This window comes from Hippopotamus amphibius, chromosome 13 (assembly GCF_030028045.1).
Source record: "Hippopotamus amphibius kiboko isolate mHipAmp2 chromosome 13, mHipAmp2.hap2, whole genome shotgun sequence".
In the NCBI taxonomy this organism is placed as follows: domain Eukaryota; kingdom Metazoa; phylum Chordata; class Mammalia; order Artiodactyla; family Hippopotamidae; genus Hippopotamus; species Hippopotamus amphibius.
The window spans coordinates 11,255,017-11,280,382 of NC_080198.1; the positions used below are offsets into that span (position 1 = coordinate 11,255,017).

The 25,366-nt window shown below is 45.3% G+C and overlaps 1 protein-coding gene across 1 annotated transcript in view; it reads right to left on the reverse strand.

The window, feature by feature from the left end:
• ITPR1 (inositol 1,4,5-trisphosphate receptor type 1) overlaps positions 1-25,366 on the reverse strand; it is a 314,399-nt gene that overhangs the window by 273,687 nt on the left and 15,346 nt on the right. The window contains exons 3-4 of the mRNA XM_057706415.1: positions 18,185-18,292; positions 13,997-14,067 (exon numbers count right to left, since the gene is read on the reverse strand). Of these exons, the coding sequence (XP_057562398.1) occupies positions 13,997-14,067; positions 18,185-18,276 (163 nt within the window). The 5' untranslated portion in view covers positions 18,277-18,292. The remainder of the gene's footprint in view (positions 1-13,996; positions 14,068-18,184; positions 18,293-25,366) is intronic.

A 25,366-nucleotide genomic window follows, 5' to 3' on the forward strand; every position in this document is an offset into this window, starting at 1 on the left:
AACAGTTTCCAGGAAGAGATCATTCCAATGCTACACAAACTCTCCCAAAGAAAAGAAAAGCAGGGAACTTGGCACAACTCGTTTTAGGAGCACAGTATAACCTTGACACCAAAACTAGATGAGAACCGGAGAACACAAAGCAGCAGATGTGCAGAGAGGAAGAGACAAGGATGCACACAGGGGCCTGAATGTGTCTATTCCTGAGCTGCTGCTGCATGCCTGCCCTTCATGCAATTCAGCTGTTCAGCCAGTGCTGTTTGAACCAATAAAAGCCCTTTCATGTTGAGCTAGTTCAAGCTGGCTATTACCCGCAACCAAGAGTCCTGACTAGTTCACCATTCCACCAACCAACCTGACGCACTCAACCTCTTCAATGACATTTGCTAAGTGTCATCAATTCAATTATCCACATTAATGCAAGGGCCTGAGGACACACGGGTAGTGAAAGCCAGGTCAACCGGAAGTACTTTGAAATGCATGCTGTCACTTTTCAGCAAGCTCTCTAACTGCATTTTTTTCTTGAGCTAAAATAAAGATGAATTCAAATGATCTGGGCACAGCGAACTGATGGAATGAACGGAAACGATGAACATCAGGGAAATAAAACCATGTCTAGGAGTCAACATTCTCCAAGAATAATCCTCAAAGTAGTTCTCACTCATCTCTCCTCATAAAATTGCAAATTCCTTAAGGGTAGGGACCGTATCTATTTGCTCAGGTAGATGACCTTGTAAATAGTCAAGAAGCTTGCATAATCCAATGACTTTTGAGACCATGTTTCTAAGAGCCTTGCCAAGGACATATTTTCCATTGCAGTAGTTAAGATGCCAATACAGAAACACGCAAAATGTTAAAAAAAAAAATCGAGAAAGTTTATAGCCTCTTAAATATAGCCCACACTTCAAATTCTATGAAAACAATTGTTTTCGGGTAAAAGGGAAAAAGCTGAAATCATAACAATGAAATTGAGAGAGAACATTTATCACAATGTTATTGATGAGAAGATACAACAAGGGAAGTTCCAGAAACCCCTGAGCCATGTTTTCAACCAGCAATAAACCTGGCAAAGAGATGAACTCAACTGCCCCTCTGCAGCATCCACGGCAGGCAGTGGAAAACCTAGGCAAGAGTGTCAGCTAGGGATCCGAATGCTACACGTCCCGAAACCACAGAGCCTGAAACCTACCTTGCTTCCCAAATGTTAATAGTAACACAGATTTCTGGATTGACACAATATTGGTAATATTTCAGCCATTACTGCCGGCAGGGTGTCTTAATAAGTAGGTGATGAGATGCCAAATTCTGTGTAATCTACATACAGATCATCTTCTTGGGGCTCAGTCAGCGCTCAGTGACTAACTATGGGGTCGAGGGAAGAAGAACTCAGCTGTACTCAGAACTCGGAAGGAGGGGCCAACAAAGGGGTGTGGGCATTCAAAGGGACTCAAGTCGAGAACATAGCTGCTAAGATTTCAGACAGGACGTAACTTTCCAAATGCCTCTCCTTCTCCCCCAGCTGACTACAAAACCACCACGTGTCCTCGTGAGAATCGTGGCCCGACATCACTTTCAGTCTTGCCTTGCGAGTCTGTACCCTGCAAGGGACGACTGGAAATTACACTGAATATTCTGTTTTGCTCTCTCAGCAAGCTTTATATATTCATTCCTGACCAGATCTGAAAATAAAGTCAATGCTAACACTAAAAAAAAAAAAGAAAACAAAAGGCAGAAAAAAAGAAAAGTTCTTCCAGCTTGCAAGAGACCAGTAAAGGACGATTATGGGTTTCCTTCCTCCCTCTGCCCCGATCAAGGGACTACATTCCCCTGGGCTTTTATATCCTTGTGTAATATTTAATTAAATACTCTGTTATTACTGGTTTATGTACTAGAGAACACTAATTTTAGAAAACTGATTAGCTAGTTCTTTCTAACTGTATGTTATTGTAGCTAAGGTCAAATTTTTCACTGAAACTATGGCAACAAAACCCCAGTATTCTTTGCCGACAAGACTGAAGCAAAGTTCTCAAGAGCAGGCCTCTACTTGATGGCTAAACCTAGGCTGGATTCTTCTATTTTCTACCTTTACCTGAAATGCCATGTTTCTGAAAATGGAGATGGGCGAGGGGGTGACCTCAGTCTCAGAAACTCGCTAACTTAAGTCCAAGTGAGCTTTATACATGTGTCATCACTGATAACATTTTTAGACACATATAATTTTAGCAGCACAAAATATCCAGACATTTCAGAAGCACCCAAATTGGAACTCAAATGTACCCAGAAAAATACCAGACGAAAAAAGGAACTTCTAAATGTCAATAAGAGAAATAATTGCCCAACTTATCTTCTCAATTATTGTAGCTCCTCTAATTGGAGTTTTTCTGCCCTGACCTCCAGCTATTGCTTTGTCAGGGGAAACAAGATGGACTCTTCGAAGGGACATATTCTACTCTCCACACCTGTGGCCACTCGCCACTTTTCTCCCCAAACCAGTGGACACAAGCCCTATTTCTGCCTTCTCTAGGAGCCATGCTGGCTTCTGCCTTGGGCAACAGGTCCTAGGAAGAAGCCAGTGGACATCCCTTCTCCCGGGAGCTCAACTGTCCTCGCAGCCTGGTAGAGAATGTCACTCCGCAGGCCAGCTGGCAGGCGCCCCTCTGAACTTACAAAAACACACAGCAGGGTGGGGGGTTTCAGGAAAAGAGCAGATTGGCAATATCAGCCTCCTGTCTGTCAAGAGTGGTCAGAATGCCTGCTGCTTGGGTTAAGATAAACATAACTTCCTCTCTCGGCCAGGCCTGTCATTCTATACATAAGGCAGGATTGCCATCTCAAGCGCACGCCCCATCGGTAACTGAGGCTCTGATCGAGGCTTGTGCAAGTAGAGAAAGGCCTGATGGTTTCTCTTCCAAAGGCTGCAAGCTCACAAGCTCCTGCTGCATCATGAGCTCACTCAGTAAATTCTAAGAAATGCTGAGAGGTTAACGTGTCTGGTCATGGATACCTTTGTACACTCGGCGTACTGAAGTTTTAAAACAGACATATCAGCGTCTGGAGGGCCAGGTTTGATCTTCCCAAGAGATGTCCTGAAAACTGTTAATTGCAAATGTAGCCACAAAAGATACTCAGCTACCACATACTGAGTGCTTAGGTTGTGCAAGGCACGCTGCCAACTGTGTTACACACATGCATCACCTCACCCTCAAATAATCCCATCAGTTCCGTGCTATTAACAACCATAGTTCCCAGCTGGGGAAACTAAGGTGTAGAGAGGTTAAGTAATCTGCCCACGGTCACACAGCTAATGAGAGGTGGGGCAGGGACGTGAGCCAGAGTCTGACTCCAGAGCCAGCACTCTCAACCACCATGCCCATGGCCTCCCCAATACATCTTACCTATTCATTTAAACCAGTGCTGGCAGGATCTTGATTCAGAAAAGTTTTTGGTTTTGTAGATTTGCTCACCTTTTCAAATATTCAATAATTCCATCTTTCCTCGGATACCAATTGTTTTCTACCAATTGAGCTGAACACATTGGGTTCCCAGAGAGCTTCTCATTTGGAGACCGTGTCTGTACTCTCCCCCACTGTTTGCTGACCCAATGTCCCCAAACACAGGGCTTCCACAGGAAGCAAAAACAGAAGAAACAGCTGGGTCCTGCAGTGGGAAAACACAGACACTTACGGTCAGATGGGATCAACTACCTAACCACTGTCCCATGGCAGAAACCGTCTCCAAAGTCCCTGACAAATGCTCAGACCCCTAGGAATGAGGGGAAACTTGGTAATCTGAAGCAGGCCTCTCCGCTAAGCAATGGCTCAGCATTTATTACACTCAGAAGCACATTACTAAAATCGAAAACTCTGCCTCTGGTCACTTTCCTCTGCTGGCCCTAATTCTCTGTTGTCCTGGGCTCAGAACATCCCTCATCCATAGGACAGCTTTAAAATAAGAGAAGACAACTGTCAATTGTTCCTTAGGACCTTGCATCATCTTGGCGGCTTGTCAGAAATGCACAATCTCAGGCCTCACCCAGATCTACTGAATTACAATCCGCGTTTTAACAAGATCCCCAGGGGCACAAGCTTTAGAAGCAATGCCTTAGAGGTTTTCCTTCGTTCATTCTACAAATACTGAAGAGCCTACCACAGGCCAGGGCCTGTGCAAAGCCTTAGAGGAGACAGACATGGTTTCTGAGCTCACGATTCGTGGAGTGGATAAGAATGAAGTCGTAAACCAGCAATAACAGCCAACTGTTTTAGGGTATTTAATATGGCTTTAAGTGCTTAACACAGATTGGCTCCTTTGATCCTCACAAAAACACCATGAGGCACATATAACAATCTGCCCATTTCTGAGATGAGGAAATGGAGACACTAAGAGTTCAATGTGACATGACCGGCAAAAAGCAGAGCTGAGGATCAGACCCCAAGCAGTTTGGCTCCAAGGGTCTGTGCTGAGGCTGAGCAGCGTGTGTGCACACAAGGGGTCCGTAAACACCCTCCACAGGGAATGCCTGAGTGGGCAAGAGAAAGACTGGGGTCCCAGGAGGAATGACGGAGATGGGAGATCATTTCAGAGAGAAGAGAGAGGACACGCAAAGGACCAGAGCACAGAGCGAGTACCCTGACCGCCGGGACAAAATGACTCAGTGTGGCTGGAGGACTGGAGGAGGGGACTGCAGGTGAGGCTGAGAGTTAGCAGGGCGACTCATGTAGGACCCTGCGAACCCCCAAAGCATGTCCTTTATCCTAAGCACAGCTGGGGCACCACCAAGGGCACCAAGCAACCAAGTGACATCGTGAGACCTGCACTGATTCCTCTAGGCGCAGGGCATGGATGGGAGGGGCCCCACACGCAGGCACAGAGGAGACAAAGAGGCAGACGCAGAAACCAGCAAGGAGGCCGCTGCAGCAACGGAGGTGAGCAATGTTGTTGCCCAGCTAGTCTAAAATGTCTCAAGTTCTCTCCATCACTCACCATTCAGCACGAACGTCATCGCTTTGGGACCTACCCACCCTCCTGGTTACCCCTTCTTCAGCTTTATACCCACTGAGCAGCAGGATTCTTAAACGTGGAACTCAGCACGTGCTAAGAGGCCCCAGATGTTTCTTGCGAAGCACCACTCTATTCATTCACTTGAATGGCTGAGCAGAGACATGGTCAAGGACCCTCCAGACATGGGTTCAAATCTCAGCTTGGTCCAGCTTGGCTACGGACCGTCTCCGGGTTCAGGGTACCCAACTGTGGAGTGGGGATAACACACCACCACACCACAGGGATGCTTCAACAGTCAAGAGCAAAGGCGTGCCATGACTCTACCAGAAAGCCAGGCACCAAGGAGGAAGGGAATCAATTATTGTTTGTTTTTCATCATTATGTATTGAATGAAGCCAAGGAATCTCAAAACTATAGGCATAAGAGAGAAAAAAGGATCATATCCTGGGGGGTCAAGGAGAAGACCCCCTCAGAGGATGAAGCCAGTCCACATTCCAGGGAGAAGACAAGTCAACTATAAGAACTCTGTTCAAAAATCTTTCCAGACTCAGGTAGTTTGGAGAGAGATTATAGGACAGCACCAGGAATCTGTGTAGAAAAAAAAATCAGCCTTCAGTTAACCTAAAATGTCATCAGCAAAAACGCTGCAAGAACAGGGAACAGTGAAAACCACTTTATTTCGAAGAAGCACTAATTCCTTTTCAACCAGCTTCTAACTAAGCACCGGCATTACGCTGGGCACTGGGCCAAGAGGGCAGGGCAGGCACTGGTCCCTCCAGGTGCTCCAAAATGTAGCTGGGAAGACAAAAATAGAAGATAGCTGTGATAAACACCACACTGAAGGCTGTTAAGTAGGCAGTTAGCATGTACCTCTAGCATGTAGACATTTGCTCCTGTGCAACACATCTCAGAATGTCACGTTTTGGGGTAGTAGAGGAAGAAACTAATTAAGAAGGAATCCAGTAATTCAGCAAAGGAATACTTGAGGCTTGGCCCCTTCTAAAAGCAGTTTAAAGTAGGTATTAAAAGGAAGGTTCCTGATGTCAGACTGTCTGGATGCAAATCCTGGCTCTGCCGCGTCACGCTGTGTAACTTGGACCCGCCACTTGACCTCCTGTACTTCAGTTCTTCATCTATAAAAGGAGGGCAAGACTTCATAGCTCTGTAGCTGCCTTATGGGGTTGTTACGCGGTTCAAATAAATTAACATATGTAAAGGAAACTATACAAACTAAATAAATTTCATTAACATATGTAAGCACTATATGTGGTATTCACTATTATTTGCACTATGGAAAACAGATTATCATTCATTACACAAGGTGATGAGACAAAAAAATAATTTTTTTTTAAATCCATTGCTCAAACCCAGCAGCCTAAAAGATAGTGTGGGTGGAAACCCAAGGTGTGTCCCAATCCCAATTTTGACACAGAATTGCTTTTTGACCCCAGGAGACTTCCTATATCTAATTTCCTCATCTGTCAAAAAAAGGAAGGGAAAGAATTATCATAAACTCAAGTGATTCACCACATATCTTCATCAATGCTCTGAAGACAGGATTATAAAACCCTTCGCCAAAAGGAAAAGCCCTTTCTCAACCGCTGTTTCTGCTTTCAGGAGAACCATAAAACAGTAAGACAATATGACGCAATTACACGTGTTCGCTGTCCAAATCAATTTTGTCCTCAGTGGAGGAAGCCACAACAGCAATACCGAGATTCAATTAGATGACAAAGAAAACAGATCCCTTACACCGGAAGCATTTTACGCCTACAGAGCTGAAATTTGCTCTCCATTAGCAAATGAATTATTATGAGTAAACGTAATATAAAACAGGGGTCTGGGGTCTACTCGCACGTGGGTGACTCAGCTATTCAAAAAGGAAGCTATCCAAGGCAACGGAGTTAATAAAAAAAAAAAGAGAGAGAGAGCGCGCTCTCCTGTGCACAGGAGATGCCCAGTGCCTTCAGCCACGCATCTCAAAGCTTAGAGCAAGTAGGCAGGGATCCAGCGAGGGCCACGCGCAGTGTGTGGGACTCCAGTGCAATCAACCAGCAGGCGTCACCCCAGTGATTGTGTAACACGCTGTGAGCCTTCTATGTTGCCCGGGGAATTGATTTAAATTACAGACTCGTTCCCTTTAGACAGAGTCTGTTGGTGCAAGAGTGGGATAAGCAGGTAAATCTGAAATGAAGATTATAAAAAACCTACTAATCTTTTTATTAAATTTGAATTGATTTTGTGACTATGGAACACGTTGCAAGAGACTTTCCCACAAAGCAGGTGCGCGCGCACACAAAACCTTGAATGTGCCTCAAGGCATATACTTGACAAGCACCTTAAATAGACTGATTCTTTTCTGCCTTATTTAACAAGACAGGCAGAAACTCAGTCCCACTGCGAAAGGCCCATCATGGATTAGAACCAAAAGAACAAACAAAATTTAAGGGAGGCCGTCCCCTTGGCATGTGGGTATTTAAGTAAGATATGGCTTCATTCCTTCTAGGCCTTGCCAAAAGAAAAAAAAGAATAATGTTGCTTAGCAACGATTAGACACTGGGCAGCGACGGAGAGTGGGTGTGAAAGAAAGCTGAGCCTGTGGGTTCATCATAGCCACCTTAGTCCAGATGACCTTTGTGACCCAAGATCCAGGCCGTGTCCCCATGTGGCCTCAGAATAGGGACTGGCTGTTTCCAACCTTTCATCTTATCTTGACAAAGAAGACCTGTAATCCCAAAGAAACAAAAATCTACTTCTGGACAGCAAGGGGCTCCTGGACACCAATGCTGCCGTGTGACATGCTAACCAGCCTGTTTCTGGTGATCAGTTTCAAGCTAAACTCCACTGAACAGCCGGGAAGACGGAGGCCTGGAGAGATGCAATGACTCCCTTACAGTATCACAGCAGTTAGTGACAGAGCCTGGACGGGACGCTAGCTCCCATCAGATGGGGCTCTTTACTCCAGTGCTAGCAGTGTTCCTACACCTGCCAAGAACCATTCCTCACTTCAGCCTAAATCGCAGGTAAGACGGATCAGATAAGCAGATTGCTGGTACTCAAATACTTCTCATCACTTGATTATGAAAAATGCCATTCTTATCTGAGGCCCCCTTCAAAGCTGCTGGGAGATCCGAGGCCAGTTCACAAAGAGCTTGTATGAGATGGGAAACCCTTCTTTCTGTCTCTTAACCAAGCCACCTTACTAAATCCACAAGCCCCTTAACAGGTTGGCTGACATAGTGCAAGCATTCTGGGACTGCAGAGGAGTCCAATAAAAATGAAAGACCCTAAGTCTGATCCTCACATTTACAGCCATGGTTTAGATTCAAAGTGGTTTGTCATAGCCAACCAGCATACTCCTCATCCCAGTACCATCCTGAGACCATGAGTCTTATAGGCTGTCACTGTTTTAAAGGGAACACGTGCTGAGCCATCAGCTGTCTTCAGCCAACATGTTACTCAGGAGATGCCCAGAAACAGGGTGACACTTTCCCAGACCAGCCCCTCATTTGCAGTACAAATAGGATTCAAATAATGCTGCACGTCATAGACTGTGTACCCCTACAGCTTGTCCTGGTAATAGGTAAAAAGTTAAAGATGCATTAGGTCACAGGGTCCAAGGCTTCCATCATCCCAGTGGGCTTTCCTCCTCATTTACATGGTCCTAAAGTAAAGCTAGAATGAGTGTGGACAGACAGCAGAAGAGTATACTAATAACCTAGTCCATTCCCATTTAGACAAGGCCACAGCGTGAAGGAACCCTTGTGCTTTGCATTGGGAAGGGTCCACAGGGCAGAGGGAGGACAAAGCACTGAGCCCAGGCCCTTGCAAGAGGGTTCTGACACTCACAAGTCACGTGATGTTGGGCCAGCCTCTCAACCCTCGTCAACCCAAGTGGCATCAGGCACAAAACAGGCTGAGAAGCTGCTGCACGGCTCAAAGAGAGAAAAGACGTGAAAAGTGTCATCATCGATTCTGCTCCCACAAACTACTAGATTACAGGGATGACTCTCCTACTTTATAGAAAGATATTTCACCTGCTGGGCCTTTACTTGCATATAAACAGATGAGTGTGGACAACAAATTACTCGTAACACGTTCTTTAAAAACTATGTGTACTGGCATTGACTTCCCTGAGAACGTCTGTATGTTCCCTTCCTGGAGTATAAACGGCTGGTGCACAGGAGGCCTCCAATACATGTCTGTGGAATGAATAATAATCATCCTAAGAAGGGACAATTAACTGACTACGGGCAAGTTACTCAGTTTCTTAGGGCCTCCATTTCCTCATCTGCGTAATGGGAACAAAGACACCTACACCTCCCAGGAAGCTTACACAGATTAAAAGAGAATCTGCGGGAAGTGCTTTGCACAAGTAATTGCTCTACTAATGTTGGCTACTGCTATTTATGGGGGTCTGTTTCTTCAAGACACCTTAAGACTCTCAAAAGCCAGGGGGACTGTGTTCAACTCATCCCACGTGCCCTCATCACCAAGGCCAGCAGCTAGAGCACAGCAGGACCTCAATGTTTGCTGAGCACTCATTTTCTTAATGTATTAATGTGGTGGATTATTGTGCTCGAACCCAACTTGATTAGGGGAGAAAGAGGAAGCACAGGGGACAAGGGAGATACTTATCTAGAACATCCACACTTGCAGGCTGCTCTCTGAGCTCTTCCCCAACACATGTGAACCACTGAACGGTATCAGAATGCTTCCTTTCTCCTCACCCTTCCCTGCCCAAGCTCCTCCCGATCTTTAGCTGTGAGTTTCCCTTCACACAGCTTTTCTTCTTAAACTTAAGGTTTAACTACAAGGTTAAAAACCTCTCACACCTTGGGAACACTGATAGGGTAGCATCTCTACAAGATTAAGAATTTGGGGCCAAGATTGGCCTCTTGACCTAAGTGGAGAAAATCAAGTTCTGAGGACAAGAACTGGACCGTTGCCCCAGTCCAAAATGGAGATTACACAACAAATGGCATCTTCAACACCAAAGCCTCTTATTTCCCAAAAGTCCCAGTTCTTATTTCCCCTCCAACAACACTGGAGGTTATACTTAAAACAGCAGAGATTCATGGATCGAAATGGACAGTGCTTGTTAGTTTCCCTCTTTTCTTTGCAGAAGATGCCAGTGTATTTAGTAGGGGGAAAGGGATGGGTGGGAGTGAAAAGGAAAAGATAATACAGAGGAAGGAAATCACTAACCACAAAGTTTCTATTTCCAGTTTCAATCTGATGTTTGCCTTCCCTATTCTTTCAAGATTATGGGCAAAGCAACACAAATCAGGAAGGAAAGAGATTCTGCCGTACCTTCCACGGACACGGGTGCTTTCTAATGGTACCACATTATCAAAAGGACTAAAGTAACTGAATTATTCTACATCTTAGCTCTTCTCATCCCCTAGAGGACAAGGACACGGTCCAAAATTCATTCAGATAATGAAAAAGCCCTGGCTTATGTGAAACAGATGTGCAGCCAATCCTTGCTTCCCACAGACAACGTTAGGGGCAGGAGATATAGTCAAAGGAATCACCAAAAAAGCAATTCACTTGGAAATGTACTTTTACTCAACAGAAGGAAGCAAGCGTGTTTGGTAGTTTAACTCTTCTGCATCTATTGTGAAAAATAACAGCTATCAGTCACTCAGCAAGCCTTATGTACCCAAGTACTCTGCTTGGCTGGTTAACCATATTATCTTCAATCCTATTATCTTTATGAGGGAGGATTCTTTCTCCCCCACATCTCATAGGAAACAAGTTCAGAAGCGTAAGTCATCCAGCAAGGTCACTCAGCTTGTACATGGCAACACTGGGCCTCAAATCTAGGCCCACGGGGTCCACGTGCACACCCCTACCCACAAGAGCATTTAAAGACAAAAGACAGAGCCATATATAATTATTCTCATATCAGTAAAGAATTCACATATAGTTCGTTTCCCTTCTGCCACCATTTATGAGTAGCAGGCTCTGTACTAAGAAGCGGGAACAAAAAGACGGGAAAAACGAGGGCTTGTCGAGCCCTTAACTAAGGGCCAGCCTCCCTCAGTACTAAATTCGGAACACACGTTTAATAACCTTATGAGGGAGGGACTCATGCCATCTCGCATTTTGCAGATGAGAAAACCAAGGTTCCCCAAGGTGACGCAACGTGTACAGGGTCACACAGCTAAGAACGAGGAGAACTTGGATCTGAATCCAGACAGCCTGATCCCACAGCCCACGTTACTAACCACGAGGGTGGCAGGTTTCAAGAGGAGCTCACAAAATTAAAAACCCAAAGTCGCAAGCCACAGGGAGCATTACATAAATAGGCCTTTGGTTTCCATTTACTTAAGAACAGGTTATGATGGTTCTCAATATAGGAAACAACTTGGCAAAGAAACAATGGAGGCAACAGCAAACCCAAAGGACTAAATGGAGCTCTGCTGATTGCTCGGATAAAGACTCCATCATCCCATCAGGCCACTTGCCAGCAGCTCCCTTTTCCTTATGAGCTTATTAAACTGTAAGGTGCAATGGCACAGCAAGGAAATGGACTAGAAATGCCTCCAAATTGCCCAACTGCCCTATGCACCACTTCTAAACATCAAAATGACTGCAACTTCAAAAGAGACTTGTATTTGGAAAGGCAGTCATCCCTTTCAAAAGAGAGATCTTTCTCTTCATCTTAGAGGAAAATGTTTCAAAGTACACTACACCGGAATTGAAGCGCTGCTTTGGAAAACATCACCTGGCTTTCAAGGTGGAGGAGATCTTTCCGGCGCTGCAGCGGCTACAAAGGGAGGTGGGCCTGGGCCCCTCACCTGTGTGCAGAGGGCCTCCAGCTCACCATGAGGAATTTAGGCAGCCCTGACCTACATTCACAAAGTCTGCCGCAAAGCTTGTTTTGAACCAGATTTCCCACAAGTACAAAGGACCTCACAACCTAGAAACCTTCATTTTTAATTTACAGGGAAAGAGTGTCAACAATCAAGTCACTGTCACGTGACCACCTGTAGAACCAGGCCAGGCCATAAACAGAGTTTTGTTCTTTCTAAATGGCCTCTATCAGACTGTCAATTTTATCTCAAAACAATCCCTTTCAATCAGCCACCAGATATACATCTAAGTACCAGGCACTTTCATCCTAGTTCCAGAAAAACAAAGTCTCTCCTGACTTCCCCTGGCTATGGTCCTGTTTATTTTAACATTCTAAACCTGTATTCAAATAGCCACTGGTTAACTTTGTACAGTACATTAACAACTTTCTCTGCTTCCTTTCCTAACTCCCAGAGCCTAGGTGTAGAATGCAATAAAAGCTCACACTGGACCCAAGCAATAAGCTCCACATCCCTCCACTTGGTCCCAGCTACAAAAGCAACGCATGGACCAACTCACTACTACATAATAAAGCCAGGAGTTTATAGCTCAGGCTCTACTGGCAGTGGTTCTTAACCTAGGCTGCATAGGAGACTTACCCGGGGAGCTTTCAAAATATCCCAGACATGCAATTAAACAAGAATCTTTGGAGGTGGAACTCAGACGTGATATTTTTGAATGTCCCCCAGGTGATTTCTCTGTGCAGCCCAAGTTGAGAACCCCAGCTCCTACTCCATCCATCACTAGCTCTGTGACTCCAGACAAGCTACTAAACCTCCACCTTTGATGAATTGGATCTCCTCCCAGGCAGAACAGACACCTCCATGCACTAAAAATGCTTGCAGAGTCCTCAGCACAGTATCTGGCACCGAGTCCATCACTCTTGGCTCTTTTACTGCAGCACGTTATATAATTCAGAGCAGGGAATTCATTCTATGAGTGAGTGACTGGATTATGATCATTGGATCAAATCTTTCTGCTGCATTCAGGATTCTGTTTTGGAAGATGACACAGAGCAGGAACTGAGAAGAAAAAGGCAGCAGAGGCAACAGGGACCTCAGGTTCCTCTCAAACCAGGCTTACGGCAACAATTTTCTTTTAACAGTCTCCCACCAACACCCCCCAGGTGAAAACATTCTCCTGGTGGCCTCATGCCAACTGGATATAGCTCAACACTGAACATCTTCCAAATGGCTTCTCTCCATCTGAATGTCTGCCTACTTTATTCTAATTTCTTTGGCTCCAACAGTTTCTAAATCACCTAACAATAAGAACTTATAACTCAAAAGATACAATCTGCAAATAGCAAGGTTTAAACCCTTTGGGACTGAAGCCATCTGTCAAATACCTAACCCAGTGGGTTCTCAGCCCTGGCTGTATATAAAAATCACATGGGAAGCCTAAAAGTGCCCGTGCGGAGGCCCCAACCTTGAGAGATTCTTGAATGGGTCTGGAGGGGGCCCTGGACAGTTATTTCATTTAAAGTCTCTCCCAGATAATTCTACTACACAGCCAGAGCTGAGAACCACTAACCACAACAACAGCAGAAAATAAAAACAAAATGTTTCTCATTTTCAGATACCAACCATATTTTAAACACATCCTGGAATAAACTAAGCTACCTTCCAAGGAAGACATCCATCACAAGAGGCCTAGAAAGAAAGCCAACACTGCTAGGCTACCAGCAGGAAGGCTGTCCCACCTATGCCCTTTCACTCAGAAAGTAAGTACAATAATCAAGAACTTCTCACTCCAAGGTGAGGTATCTAAGGATATCACAGCTCCCAAAGGGACAGCAAGACCTGCTGAAGTAACACTTGTTCCTTGTGACTCAATCCATAAATCCTGTTTGTTCAAACATACGTGCACGAGTGTAAGGCTTTAAACTGAACTAGCACTCACCAACAGGTATTCAAGAGACAAATGAAGGCACTAGCGCAGGCCATCCCAATCTTCACAGTGAACTTATTTATGCATTTTCAAGAGGCCAGAAAGCTTGAAACTGGTATCATACTTTTAAAGACTATGTCAGCAAATAAACCTATGACTGCTTAAAAAAAACCAAAACGGCACACAGCAACACACTTCATGAATGTTCAAATGAGGCAAGCGACCCACTCTGGGAAGGTCACCAACTTACCTCTGAATTTCTTGGGCGGATTGTTAAGGTCCCCGGCTTCTGGCTGTACAACACAACGATCATCGACCAGGCTGCAAAGAAAATAAAGATGAATATTGTACCGAGCCAAGTCTAAGAAAATAAAACCCTAAGCACCATGCAAAAATCAAATACGCCGGGCTGCTCCTGTGTAAAACTTAGGCTGCTCTACTCCCCTTCCAGAGAGCTGTTGACACTGGAGGCTTCCTATGCAGGCAGCGAAGCCTCACCCAAACGCCCAAGACTCTGCTTCAGCAACGGACACGCTCAACGACTGTTTCCCGTGGCTCTTTTCTCTTACCCGCAGCCATGAGATCTGAGCACAGCACGCACCAAAGCTGAAGTCGGGGGCACGCCAAGGGGTCCACGTACTCAACGAATGACAGCTGAGGGGCCCACCCCATACCAGGCACTGAGCTAGGCCCCGGGGTGTGAGGGTGAGCAGCAGCCAGGCCCCTGCCCTGAGGGAGCTCAAGGCCGATTTGTTCAGGGGCCACCAAGACAACCGGATAATGAGAATATAAACCAAAGGCTGCCAGGGAAGAGAACAGGAAACAGCCAGAAACTGTGTGTGCCTGAGGCCATCTGAGAAGCTGCTGGTGGAAGAGGTCAAACTAGAACAATTGGAAACTGAAATAGAGGAGGGGGGAGAAGAAGAGGGGAGTGCTTCCCCAGGGAGGGAACCCCACATACAAAAGCAAGGAAGAAAGGACCTTAGAGCTTCAAAAGTGACTCGTGGGGAAAGTGCAAAAAACTGCAGATAAATAACCAGCCTCCAATTATATATAAAGACCCTGTGTTTAAAGTCCTGACTGACCAATCTAACTTGTACAATGCTTTTAGAGGAATCGATGTTTTAAAGAATATTTTTGTTCGAACAGATGAGGAAATTGAAGCTCTGAGGAGTTTAAATGACTTTTCCAAGTTCCTAAAACTGGTATTGGTAGGATTGGCTCGTTTTCCAAGTGATCACAAAACTTGCTCCCAGGTAATATGGTTTTCCAGGGCTTCTTCAATAAATCTGTGTTTTACTCCAAAAGCAAGGTACCATTCAATACCGGGCCTTAACTTGTACTGCTCCTTCTTCCAAAATTCCCTGACACCTCCTAAAATCCTGCGCATGTTTCAAGTCCCTGATTCAGAGCCCCCATCTTCTTCATGAAGGCCCCCAAACCTTTCCTGCCCAAGGTCCTCTCTGCCTCTCCTCTGTCCCCCTCAAACTCCCTGGGCAGAAACACAGATGGCGCAACGAGGCTACAAGCTCCGTGAGGGCAGAGAGCTGCCTGCTTTGTGGTCCAGAAGGTGCCCAGGGTCAGCACACTCCCAGCCCAGGCTGGGTGCTCAGTATCTATCTGCTGGATGAATCAAAGTGTCCAAAACAGCCCACCAGGAATTTGCATCCTTCAGCTCCAATACACGAGCTCTCTGCATCAACAAGAGGGACTGTGTGGTCACAGCCTTAATTTTTATGCAAAAATCAAGAGCAGAAAGTCAAAAAATCAATGAGCCCCAAAATCAATGAGTATAAATAAGGTAATGCCGCCAGATCTAATATAATGCGTATGTGGGGGTTCAGGGCGGGGGGTTGCTTTGGAATCCAATGTAGGGCTGGGTTAATTAATCATCAAGCTCTCAAACAAGGAGGAAGGGGTTGCAGAACGGGCCCCAGTCTAGGCTAGAAGAAAATGAATTGTGGATGGCACTTGGCCATCTACCAGCAGCAAGATGCTAACCACATCACTTCACTCCTGCCGGTCTCAGTTTCTTCATCTGTAAAATCAAAGAGTAGATCGCAAGGATTCTCAAGTAGGAAGACATTCATAAGACCTCTTTGTTTCTTATGTATATTGATACCAGGTGCCCATCCTCCCCAGGCCTATGAAAGCCACGTTCCAGGACGGTACCCAAGAACCCTTATTTTTAACAAGTTCCACAGGTGATTCAGAAGCACTTCTCTGACACTGCCAGTCACACACTTGGGCTCTCCAGGGTCCCAGCTGAGTTCTAAAGTTCACTGAGTCAATAAAGCCATGTGGAGGTAACCACCATCTATGTAACTGGAACTGGGCTACATAAACAGCACTGGAGGCTGATTCCACAAAAACTGGCATCCCTCACCGTCCTCCACGACTGCCGCTCCGTAAATGCAAAAAATATGAGAAGGAAAAAGGTCACACTTTATTTTCCAAATCCATTTTTATACCAGTTACCCTCAAACGTGTGCAGGGAACCAAGGGAATAAAATACGCATCTAAAGGAAGGACTAGAGCCCAAAATTCAAAAAAGAGCCATCCTCAAGTTAAAAGGGGAGACCTTGTCATTAATTTGTTTATAACAGTCAAGGAAAATTCTTAGAAAGCTCTGTACTTCATGAGAAATAACAGATGCTCTGGAAGAAAAGCAGGTCCTAAGATTTTAGGGGCTGGCACAGTGGACCCAGCAAGTGACAGGAAGTGCGCTGGGGTGACTGGAAGGGCAGTGGCACCGTGAAAAGAAACTGGGGCCACAGAGGAGAGGTGGGGCATAGAGAGGGGTTGAGGTTTAACAAGGCATCCAGGTGAGAACTCTGGGCAGAAAGTGAGGAGGATGGCCAGCAAATTCAGCCAGAGAGGGGTGGTCAGCAAAGGCAGGAAGGGAAAGTCTGCCCCACCAAGGGCAACTGTTCAGAGCGCTGGTCGGGGAGTCCTGAGTCTTTGTAGCTGTGAACCCCCGGGCAGGTGATTTCACTTCTCTGATGCTCAGAGGTTTTGCCCCCATAAATAGCAATACTGATAGTGCTCACTGTAAAAAGCTGTTCAGGGATTAAAGGGATGGTGTATGTACAGTACACACAGCTGTAAACACCCGTAGGATTTACGTGAGTAGTTACCACTCCTACTTATTACTGGTGCTGTTATGGCGGAACAATAAGAAGAGGATGTAAAGATTCAATCAGGGATGGAAAAAGCAAGGAGTCGGCCAAGAAGCAAAAAAGAGGCAACAGAGGGGCAAAGCTGCAGGACTCTTTGCCAAAAGCCACAGAAGGTAAATTGTGAAGGGTGGGTCTTCAGTGTAGAGAGGATAAAAAAAGGTAAGGATTGAGGGGGAAAAAAAATCACTTGATTTGGTGATCAGGCGGTTGTAGATGACTTGTTTTTTATCAGATGACTTTTGAAAATAAAATCTTTATTCACAGAGGTCCAGCTGAGCTATAGAATTCTTTACCTGAAATAACTTGCTCCTTGAGGCTGGAATAAGTGAATGAGAGCCTGAGAATACTCACTTTGCACGAATACCAGAGAACGAGCATACTTTAAATAAAAAGTATGATTAAAATGAAGGTTCTGGCTGCTGTTAAGAATGAGGTTCTTGGAAAGCTGTTGCCTTCCTTCGCCCCATTTATTTGAGACCAGCTCTTGCCAAATGCAACAATGCCACCCACTACTCCTTTCCACGCAAAGACATAATAGACCATCCATGACTCTTCTGGAGTTAACTATCTTCACTCCCCATTCTGCTTGTGTCTGCCTTTGGGGCTAATTCACCTCTCATTTCCCCTTCTAGACAACAGGAGTAGGGGAAGAAGGGAGAAGATAATCAAATGAGTACATTGGGGAAGGTATTTATACCCTTAAGAGTGGGAAAAAGAAAAAAACTAAAGAAAGCACAAAAGACCAAAAAAATCGGATTTAAAGAACTCCGTGCAATTTGTAACTTTCAGATGCACACAGCAATTCGAAGTAGGAAAAGTTCTGCTTCAAAGAAGAGAGAGAAGCATCTGAGAAGTTCTGGTCTTTGCTCACATGACAAACAAGTCACCATTTAAAAATCAGAGCTTTTCCGAAGCTAAAGCACTTCCTTGGGGTCTATAAATATTAATCTTAAAATTCATCCCATATACTTAGCACTTTCCCCCTGACATATGAAAGAACAGGAAATTATACTACATTCTGAATTAACAGAGTCCTAAATAAAGACATTTCACTCTTGCCGAACTGACACTCTAGCTGAATGGCATTTTTGTGCAAGAGGTTAAACGTGGCTACCATGAGATGTGATATCCATGATTCCAACCGCTGCTGGAAAAGCCAAGTAAAATGGGAACATTCTTGTCCTAGAAAAATCAGTTTTTAAGCTGATGTTACGATGTCTTAAACAAATCCTGCCACACAAGAAACCAGGTGCTCTTACCCCAAGGTACTAATAAATCCGTTTGTTGATCCCTCGGCGTACAGGGAACAAATGTCTCCGATATGCAGGAAACTCGACATCTTGTCAGACATGGCTTTCTTCAGAATCCTAGACAAAGTAAAATATGCAACATTATTAGAAGGAAAGAAATGCTCCGAGGGGGAAAAAAGTCGCTGAGAATTGGCATCGCTCAATTTTCCAAAGAGTCCTACTTAAAAGTCAAATTTAAATGAGAGTGTGACAGGCAGGCAATTCACTGAGCCAAGCAGGACACCTGCAACATTTTTTCCCATATATTCCCTACTTTCAGGATATTCCAACCACGATAATGCTTGTTTCTAACAAAACCATGCCTGTATCCAATTCCCCACATTGAAGACCCTCGATAATAAATAGTGAATATAAAGACAGCAGGGAAGTCGGCCAAGAAATTTGCAGTGATTAGGAGCTGGAAAATCTAACTTATGAAACATTAACATATTCAATCTGCCTCAGGGAATGTTCGGTCAGAAGGAAACACCTGGTATGAAACTTGGGTCCTGCAGTGCCTGGGCTGAGGTGCCAAAGCAACAAAATGAAATTTAGAGGAAACCTAGTAATAAATACCACAAAACTCTGGCGGCCTTTTAAGAATTCAACAACCTACACACTTCACCCAAATGCAATTCCAGTGTCTTTCCTTCTCATCCTTCACCAAGAAACACTTGCAGAGGGAGAAAGAATCTTAGCACCTGGTCCAAACCCTTCCTGATGCAACTAATAAGAATAAAGTTGAGGTCGCTTAAGAACCTTGGTCAGGAACACACACAGCTAGTTAGGGCAGTCCTAGAAAACATTCTTAAATTCAGGAAATCTCTACACAGCCCAGTAATCATTACACGCACACGCGCACGCACACACACACAAATATCAACAAAAATACTGACATGACTCATAGCAATAGCTTCCATCAGGGCCATAAATATTGAGGAGTGGGAGCCAATTATTAAAAAAAAAACTAAATTTAAAAAACAAGCTCAGTTTTGTAGGAAGAGTGTGTGCTGGTGTGGACTGCAGTAATTCTCCATCGTTTCCTCAGGCAGTTGGTGCACAGGCACTCAGGGTCACCTAGGTCTTCCCCAGACCTCTCCGCCAAACCCAGACCCCCTTAAACATCTTTCCCCATCTCTTTACTCAGGATTTCCTGCCAGAAAGCATTCACCCCACAAAGCCACAAGAGTTGTAATGGTGTGGAGAAGTATTCTCTCCTCAAATTGCTTTCTGGGTGCCAAGTTTTCTTTTCAGAAGAATTATGCAGCGATGATCAGCAGGAAACCTCAAGAAGCATTTCTCCTACCTTAACAAGAATGGCAGGTACTGAAAACAAACCATTAAAGAAGCTCAGTTCACTGCTTGTGAGAAACAGCAAAGATAAACTAATTTATCCCCCCAACAACCAAGATGTTACAAGAGAGAGAAAGAGCATTGCCTTGAACGTGAACTTATGTATAGAAAGAGACAGCAACTGAGAACACAAACTCTCAAAGAAAAGAGCCAGCATCTCTAGACGTTGGGGAAAGACACACAATGTGCAGAGGGACAGTTTGCCAAGTCCCACTCCACGAAATTGAGTCTATCATCCTGTCTTTTCTTCCTAATTGGATATTTTACACCTATAGCCAAACCAGTATTTTTAAACAACATCCCCCAAAGCTGCACAAATGAAAACCACTAAGGGGCATTAATATTTCCCTTATGTGCTTATATTTAAAAGTCTTATCATAAAGGGCCAGGAAGTCAGTGTACTTCTGGGACTGATTACTGGGAAACAAGTTCTGTTTGAATTTTGAGTCAGACCAAATTTGTGTCTGCACACTGCGGCCTCCCAGAAGGACACTGGGAAGTTGCCGAATGCAGGAGAGCAGGTACGTGCTCGGGCAAGAGGCCTTGTCTACTGTGACTGACTCTCTCCTTTCAGCTTTGCCCTTTGAACGAGAATTTGGCCCCAGTGGAGACCAGGCGAGGAAATAGGAGCATGACTGTTATTCACTGAACTTTCATAACCACCTGGTCACCTTACTAAAAGTTTCAGGCCCTTAATGGGAAAAGTGGACACGATTCAGTGTTCTGGAGTGACAAAGGATGACATAATCAACGGTGTCTGGACCACGTAAAGGTTCTGCTTTACGACCATTTGCAATAATAATGGCTCACGACCGACCGGCAAGCGTTAGCACGCCCTCCATTGTGCTGAGGGCTTTACAAATGTTCTCAAACCCTCAGGACCACAGCATGAAGCAGGCACTACCATTATTCCCATTTTGCTGCTGGGAAACTGAGCTACAAAGAGGCCAAGAAGCCCAAGTCATATAATTACCAAGCGGGAAGGCCAGGGTTATAAGCCAGGTCTACCTGGCTGGGAAACAGAGCTACTCATCAGTGGTGATCCCTGGAACACGGATTACAGTGTTAAACATTCTTATTCTGTGGGTGACAAGATTACGCAGAATGGATTTTCTTGTATACGCACAATACTATTTGCTAATTTTTCTACTTTGGTACTTCCCAATTTTCCTACCATCACCACGTAATCCTTTGATATGCTGGGAGGGCGGAAATTTAAGTATCTTCTTCCTCATCAACATGCTTATTAAGTAGAGAGCTGAGCAAATAAACTTCAGGCATACTTTACATTTCCCCCTGAAAACGCAGGCCAGTACATCCACCACAGTTAGGGATCCTCAACTGAGCAATCTGACAAGTTAAAAGACTTGGGGTCCCAAGTTAAAAAAGGGGGAGGGAGCTGGGGCAGGGGCAGATTCCTCTCCAGCGTCTCAAACAGTAAGCACCCTCAGAAAGAACCAGGCAGAGCCTCCCTGGTCTGGCTGGAAACCTTCGGAGGTTTCCCCTCACCTACCATTAGTCAAGCGGAGGAAGAGGAGAAGAGTGAGGGAGGGGGAGGAGGGGAGGAGAAGAGGAAGGAGAAGTTCTGGTGTAATCATCAGAGAAGTCCTGGAAGTAAAAACAAAGGCCACGACAGTCAACAGAACAGACCTCTGGGGCCTGGTGGGGAGGAGGTGGAAAGTCAGCCTGCAAGCCACCGGCCTGGGAGCAATCTTCTGGAAGACTTCCTGTTGTTCACAAGTAGGGTGGAAAAGCCTGCCTCTGTATCTGATCCTGGACCACTTGTGCCTGCAAGCTTCTTACAGCTGTACTCAGCTGCTCCTGTGTCACTCACACAGTGGCTGGGGATCACCTAAGGGGAAAACAGAGCTGGGGCCAAACCGCCATCGCACTGCACGACCCTGGTACAGCAGACACTGTGTGGACACCTAGGGCTCTCTGCTAACAAGCTCTGAATCGCTCACCAGACATCTATGAGAGCGTGCCCAGGTGGCCAGCTCCAAAGCTCCAACTGTCACTCGGTCCACTAACTATTAGTATTAGTCCACCACTGCCATCCAGGCCATTTAAACCTCTCTGCTTTCCTTTCCTCATCTGCAAAATGGAGATGCTACGTACTTCAAGGGGTTGAGGAATAGATGAAATGGTGCGTGAAAAGTGCCCAGTACAGGTGCTGGCAGACTTTCACGACTCAATGCTAGCTATTTTTCATTATATTTTTTAAAGAGGTGAAGTGGAATTCTGGATGATTCTCGGGTCTCAAAATTCTTTAAAAATTATGAATCACTATATGGTACAACTGAAACGTATAGAATACCTCAATTTAAAAAATAAAAATAATTCTTTATATGAAACTTTCCCGGTTCATTATAAGATAAATAAGTTCTGGACATATAATGTACACCAGGACAACTATAGTTAAGAATGCTGTATTATATATTTGAAAGTTGCTAAGAGAACAGATCTGAAAAGTTCTTCACACAAAGGAAAAAAATCCTTATGTATGGAGACAGACATTAACTAAACGTATCGTGGTAATCATTTCGCAATATATACATATATCAAATCGTCATGTTGTACACCTTAAGCGTATACAATGTTATTTGTCATGCACCTCAATAAAAGTGGAAAATTTATAACTTTTCTAAAAATTTAAACTCAGTAAAGGCAACGATACCCTGCATAAAAGGTCAGCTGGGTATCATAAGAAATGAACTCCTGTATGACCCATGATGATATGTTTTGCTTTAGGGAAGATAATTATCCTCCCTGATCCCCACCTTGAGAAAAAGCTGGACCATGCTGAATTATACTCAGCTCCCGGCCACAGGGCATTCTGGCCTTTCCAAATATACGAATCATAGAATAAAGATGGGAAGCAACCCAATAAAGCCTGTAATTCCGTGTCTCGCCCAATAACAGAACTACCGCCCCCCTCCCCGCTCCGCCCCCACCACATCGCCTAGGGATGGTCTTGGCTTCTGCGTGAACACTTGGCAATGGGGCCTATTCTAGGTTCAAACAACCCAGTCAGAAACACGCCTGCCCTCGCCCCTCCCCCACACAAGGACAACCGCCTCCCACAATTTTTGCTACTGATCTGTCTTCTGTTCCTCAAAGACCTCTGAATACGTGAATGCCCTCTGATTTCTCCTTACGACCTGGCTTCTGTTTGCAAAGCACCAGCATCCTCCCCTGTTTCTGACAGGGCCTGGCCTCAAGAACCACGGTTCCAATACCACCTCTGCCACCTCGTCACTGTAGGGCTTTGGGCCAGATCCATAACTTCCCTAAGCCTTGCTTTTCCCATCTATAAAAGGGGGATAATAAGAGTACCTCCCTCAGCAGCTGGCAGAGGCTCAATATAACCGTATTTATAAAGCACCCACCAAAGTACTCGGCAGGAAGTAAATCATGCAATCTACGGAAGCTATTTCTAGACCACCTCCACCTCCTGCCACTGCTCTAACCAGCTGATATACCTCCTAAAATAGGATTCTCCCAGGGAGGCTCGACCAGGGCAGAGAAAGGTAGATCACTACTGCCTCTGTGATGTCCTCAGGCAGATGAGCTGGGGTGGCTTTGCTGAGCCTCACATCGCCCACTGGCCCAGCTTCAATTCACTGTCCCCTGAAAGGGCTCCCTGAGCCAAGTGTAAAGAAAGGGGGTATTGGGTTGTACTTGTAAGAAAGGTGGGAATAAAAATGCATGAGTTCAGAGATCTCCTTGGAGAAGAGAAGGCAGAGATGGTGGTCTTCCAAATCTGTGGTCACAGAATCTGCGTTGCTCTTTGCCTTTTCTACACCTCCCTGGTCATCTTGTCCACTCTGCTGGCTCCAGTGGTTTCTACATGATGAGGATACCCAAATCTGTATCTCATGGCCAAGAGCTACTGGGATTCAGCTTCTGGTACCAAATGTACCAGAAAGAACTCTCAATGTACCAAAAAGAACTCACCTGTCTGCCCAACCCTCTTCTCCTCCTCCATCTCACATCACCTACCTCCAGCGTCTGGTGGCACCTCCCGACCTCCCTCTCTCCTTATCCCTGTCACAGGGCCTTTGCCCATGCTGTTCCCTCAGGCCTAGAACACACTCCTCCCTACTCCATTCCCTGCCCTAGTTAAAGCCCAGATCTGTTTGGGATGTGTTTCACATACCACTGCATTTCCATCACCAGGGCCTAAATATGTCAAATATATGAATGAAGACGTTTAAATGAGCATCAGATCTTACTGATGTTAAGCTTTAAGATATTTCTTGAACCCCCCAATTCTTTTAAACTCCTCTTCCCCCACCAAATCCCAGTCATTACCATTTCTCAACTGGGCTCCATTCAGCCTCTCTCCGAATCTGTCTTTCTCCCTCCATCTATTCTACACACACAGCCAGTATGACCTTTTAGAAGCATAAACCAGCCAGTATGACCTTTTTTGTGATTTCTCTACTTAAAACCTTCCCAAATCTCTTTAAGGCTCTCCATAATCTGGTTCCTGTCTACCTCTCCTTTCTCATCTCTCTGTTCTCTCCCCACTGCTTCTACATTCCAGCCGTGATGAACTTTTCCAGATCCCCCAACATGCTGCATGCCTCACTGTTCCCCGGGCCTTTACACATGCTGTTCCTGCTGCCTGACACTCCACCCCTCCCCCACCACCACTGTGGCTCACTCCCAGTCACCTTTACAGTCCCAGTTTGATGTCACTGCCTCTGGGAGGCCCTCTCTGACTTCCAAATCTGGGTTATATGTTGGCAATATGCTTCTCTATACAGCACCCCAATTACCCTATCTGGGCCCATTACCACTGTCCTAAAATCACCTATTCCCTTGTTTGCTTGATTACCTGTCTCCACCACTAGACTGTGAGTGGATGAAGGCAAGGACAGCAGAATCATTCTTCCCCATTGCCTCCCAGTGCCCGGGACGTGGCAAGCAGTCAAACTTGGGTTCATTGTATTACAGTGTCAACTTATCTGCTGCCTAAAAAACACTACACTGTTTTTTAGGAGATTGTTTTCCTAAAACTAATTAAAGCCAAGTTTATACTGTTGGAACAAGAATGGAGAATAGAGGCCTGTTGGCCCTTTTCGACAGATTTCTATGAGAAATTTGGAAGCCAGAACGTCTAACTTCTATCTCTGGCAAGAAGTACCCCTCTCCCACTCACTGTCCCTCAGCATGTCCAAACAGGCTAGAGACATCGACTCAGAACACCTGGATTCAAATTCCAGCTTCATCAGTTACCTGATGTGTGCTCTTAAGGAACTTATGTAACTTCTGAACTTCAACTTCCTCATGCGTATTAAAAAACAGGTGTGTGGGGGGGGGCACCATTCCTATCTCTCAGGGTCAGCACGAGGGGCGAACCAGATACTCCACACTAAGTGCTCAGCACAATACCTGCCCTGACGAAGGGCTCACTTTTTCATTTTCAAGTGAGACTGAAATGAAAACATTCACTTTTCTTCTTCAAAGTCTTCACTCACTTCTGCCCATAACTTGTGATTCTTCTACTTGATAGACCCTTCTTACTCTGTCAGCACTGCTGGAAACACACACCCAAGCAAACAGAGGTCCCAGAAATGTGTCAATCCTCTGCAGGCCCATGAGGTGGCCAACACGAGGACAGGTCATCCAAGGTACTGCTTCTCAGCCCCCAGATTCAAAATACTCCAGACAGCCAGGCCTCATCCCCACTTTCCCTTCTTCTAACATCAAACCCAGCCCCTGCTGGAAGGCGGGGGTGGAGGGTGGAAACCTCTGCAAAGGAATGATAATTCAATACTTAGGACCTCTTCC